At 41.7% G+C, this 4278-nt stretch overlaps 1 protein-coding gene across 3 annotated transcripts in view; it reads left to right on the forward strand.

Annotated features, from left to right (window-relative positions):
* The window catches only part of LOC107560302 (synaptotagmin-1-like), a 203735-nt gene that overhangs the window by 182658 nt on the left and 16799 nt on the right, over positions 1 to 4278 (forward strand). For 2 of the 3 annotated variants that reach the window (XM_016244442.1, XM_016244443.1), the window contains one exon: positions 1320 to 1445. In XM_016244442.1, coding sequence (XP_016099928.1) covers positions 1320 to 1445 — 126 coding nt within the window. The remainder of the gene's footprint in view (positions 1 to 1319; positions 1446 to 4278) is intronic. The other variant, XM_016244444.1, reaches the window with a different exon arrangement.

Below are 4278 nucleotides of genomic sequence, written 5' to 3' on the forward strand. Positions count from 1 at the left end.
AAATTAAAACTATTGTTTTAAAACTAATATAAAACTATGCCTTTAAATTAACAAGCTTAACAAGCTTGACTTAACAAGCACCCCAAAGAGAAGTGTCTGGGAAAATAGTCTGGTCCTCATAAGGAGACAAGACAGTCAAGAAATCAGTTTTGTTCAGCCTTTGCTTTCACACTTGTAACCCAACAACTAATAAGACAGACCCTGTACACATTATGATCCCTCCCACCAACACCTTCTGCTGGCATGATGCTTACAGCTTCCATGAGTGTGGTGGTTATCACCAATAACTAAGGGTCATGACAACGCCACTGTGTGTGGAAGATCACATCACAGAAAATGAGGGTCAATATACGAGCACTCTTCTTGAGAACGTGAATGCCCCTGCATGCTTTACCGATGAGCAAGACTGCCCTTTCAGAAGGCAACTATTTCACAGTGAATGAACTGAGAGCTGAGTTTGCCTCGAAAATCGCATGCTTTCCAGCGACAACAAACCTCCCTCGACATCCCCTTAACACTGTCACTGTCTTAAACTCTGGCTAGCTAGGGAGCAAATGCCACACCATCCACAACATTTACCCACTGATTTGTTGATGCCAGAGATTGTTCTGCCTGAAATAACATAAAGGACAATGTATTGTACAATGTATTTCTTAAGAACATCTGTCTGCTCATCTTGCCTAGGGTTGGGCGGTATGACCAACAATTGTACAAGTAATTTTATATCACAGTACCGATATATATGTATATAACACAATATTATTTATTTGTTTGTTTGTTTTTTGATAATTTTATATATATTTTTTTTTTTATTGATTTTGACAGTGCCATATGTTAATTATTAGGAAGATATTCATAAATGATTTATATGCCTGTGCAGAAACAGCTTTTCATAAGCTAACGTGGGCTTAAATATAATATAATATAAATACCACTGATTGGATGAGCCAAGTTCAAAGCCATTGTAAAATAGCTATATACAGCACCATATGCGCAGCCAATACCACCCAGCCCTAGCCTTTCCCTTCCCACCAACCTAAATTGCTTGCACTCATTCAGTTCATCTTCTTGCAACTCTTTTCACAACTTTTCACAATAGCAGATCATAGGAGAGAAGGGGGTTCACAGCCCAAGTCTAGTGCATCATTGAGCATGTCATGGTCTTAATTGCTGTGGTGTTTTAGTGCTTGCTCCCCCCCTAATAGAGGTGCGGTTGAAGAGCAGGATGGTCCAGGGCTGGCCCGGCGCTCTGGCGAGGGCAATCGGGCAGCGCCAGCGTTGGGCCGACAGGACTGACTGTTAGTGGGTGTCTCCTTCAGGCCTTGAAGGATGAGGATGATGCGGAAACAGGGCTGACGGATACAGAGAAAGAGGTGGAGCCTAAGGAAGAAGAGAAACTTGGCAAATTACAGTACTCCTTGGATTACAATTTCACAGAGAATACGGTAAGGGGCTGTCTCCGAATCACCGTCACTGTGTGTTGTTTAGTGAGGTCTTCTTCGTAAGTACAGTGTGTTTGTCTGTCAAATTGTAACCAGCTCCACTTAAATAACGCCCATTACTCTAAGGTTATTCAGCGTGTCACTCTAACATAATTGAATGATCACTGTAAACTCTGTGTTTAAAAAATACATGCTGAAAATGTGAAGATAGATTACACTTCGAAAGTACGAATCACTTTTCAGAGTCATTTTTATTGATGTGCTGTATTATTAAGTGCTATCTATGAAAGCCAGAGAAATTCAGACTTAGCACTTATAAAATAATGCCCTTAATCCTGTAAACTCACCAAATGACGTGACTGTCAAGAGCGCATCACAGTAGTTAGATTTGAGTTTGAATCGGCTTTCTTCCATGCTGACTGAGTGAGGGTGCTGGCTTGTCTTCGACTCTGAGGCTAAGCCAAAATTCATTGGGCGCCTCTTACAAGCGGTTGAGCTTCAAAGACGAGTGACTTCCAGAATAGATGCATTTCCTTTTTGTCAGATCCAGGGTGACAGATAATTGAAGCTGTGCATAGTCTCATGCTGAGACCGAGCAGAAAAAAGCTACAAACCTGAAAAAGCCAGATTATCTGCAATCACACACACACAAATTACAGCTTTTATAAGCGCCGCCACCACAGGAGCCTTTTCATTTTATGCCGGTAATATACAGTATGTGTAGTGAGATGACAAAATGACTGCAAATGACTGGTAATGCTTTCAATTTATGGCATAACAGAGTTTTAAGAACAAGAATGAGATGTTCAGTGTTTTGCAGTGAAACAAAAATATTTCAGATATCTAGTTAGGTTTACTGAAGTATTCATAGGAAGTATAAGAATGTGAGGATCAAATGTAGCATGAACACAAAATAGCAATTTCACTTAACAATTGTAATATTTTGTGCATGGTATTTTAGCATAAAACCCTACATCATATTCACTAACCACCTGCAAAAAAGCAGGAGATGCAAAGAAAAAAGCAGGAGATGCAAAGAAATCCACATCAACCTGACCCAGATTCAACCCACAGACCTGCTCACTCTCATAGACACAAGTGTATCTCCACCCTTCGTGCCGGCAGGAAATCTACATGCTTCTTTCCCGTCTGGCTTTAAATCAAACTGAGTATCGCTTCAGGGCGACTCAGAGGTCTGGGAGATTTTTCTGCAACTCTTGCCCTTTCCAAAGGGGAAAGGTTCCAGGGAGCTCAGCTAAACTCTGGATTTGTTTAAAGGTAATCTGGACCTTTTCAACCCTGCTGAGCAAGCCAGAGGGTAAAAATAGAAAAGTACAAAACATGGCATTCACAAAGCCACACGACACAATATCTCAGAATCCAGGGCGGCTCCTCGGGGAGACAGAGACAGGGTGCAGATAAGGGCAATATTATTAATGAGGATAGAAAAAGAGATGTGGATTGAACTGTGAATCCACACACGTTCACTGAGGTGGATCATTGCAATCGTTTTCTAACACATCCCAGGTATTTTAAGGACAGGAACCCCTCGCTGTTTATGCCGAATAACAAACCCCCTTAAGAAAATAAAGAAAATTCTGAATTTTTCTCTGAAAACCATTGCAGCAGTAATTGAAGATGACAGCTTCAAAGCCTTCAGATGAGAGATTGTGAGCACTGCACCCACTGAGATGAAGTCATACGGCTGGATCTTCCTCCAGCATGTCCTGCATCAGTCTGATTCTTCAGACTCTGTGAAGTTTTTGTATCCTGCAGAGCGATTGAAGGTTATTATGGCCAAAACAATCAAAGACAGATCCACCCTGACTCATACTGCTACTGTCGTCCAGATCTATTCAGTCTAACTCACAGCAAGGCGCTTCTTACAAAAGACTTCTCATTTAAACTCAAAGATGGCATCAGCTTGTCTTTCACAAACTTACAGTGAGACTGACAGCGATGCCACTGACAGATACATTGCGTAATTGGGGCTAAATGTGCAGTGACATTTGCGAAATTTTGAAGCACAAATGGTGCATTGTCTGTTGTCTATAGTATAGTGATGTGTGACGCACAGCCCACACAGAAGTCACTAGGGGTGGAACGGTTCGCGGAAAAAAAATCGAACCGTACGGTTCTCCACACACGGTTCGGCACATGCTAGGACCGCGGTTCAACTTAAATCTGACAACGCATCTGTAATATGGTTTGCTATAAATAACACGTAAAACAAACACGGTTCGGCTAATGTATGTTTCTGTTGATGGATGCGCATTCTGGCTTCCCAGTACATTACAACAACAGCGATGAAAAAAAAACCGTGGACAAACCATTCACTCTTGTTCAATCCGAATGCCGTATGCTGGAATATGAGCAGCCATTTTTTCCGTCATCACCCGGGGTGCTGATAGTGCGCGCACACGTGTGAGACCTGAACAGCACACATTGATATCTGTGTTTAAACTAAACTCATGTAAGCTTTGCCAGTTTAAACATTTAAGAGCGAGAGGACGCGAGCTCGCGCGCACAGTGAGAAGATTTGTGCATGCGCTCATCCAAAGCGTGCAAACCCGCGCCTCAGGACGCGCGCAAACAGGGCCTAAAACTAACTTTTTGCCACCCCTGCCAATGGCCGGTGACATGGTAAAATTTACCGGCCCAAATTTTTTTTTACCGGCCATGAAATTATTTTTGCAAAAACAGGCAGTTATTACTACTACAATAAAGAAACATATTTACAATGTTTCAATGTTTTTCTGCTGGCGCATTTTCCCTCAATTTTACCTATTAATTATAGCCATTCAACATTACAGTATAATTGAAAGCTTGAAAGCCA

Source organism: Sinocyclocheilus grahami, unplaced genomic scaffold (assembly GCF_001515645.1).
Source record: "Sinocyclocheilus grahami isolate Dianchi unplaced genomic scaffold, SAMN03320097.WGS_v1.1 scaffold719.1, whole genome shotgun sequence".
NCBI lineage: Eukaryota > Metazoa > Chordata > Actinopteri > Cypriniformes > Cyprinidae > Sinocyclocheilus > Sinocyclocheilus grahami.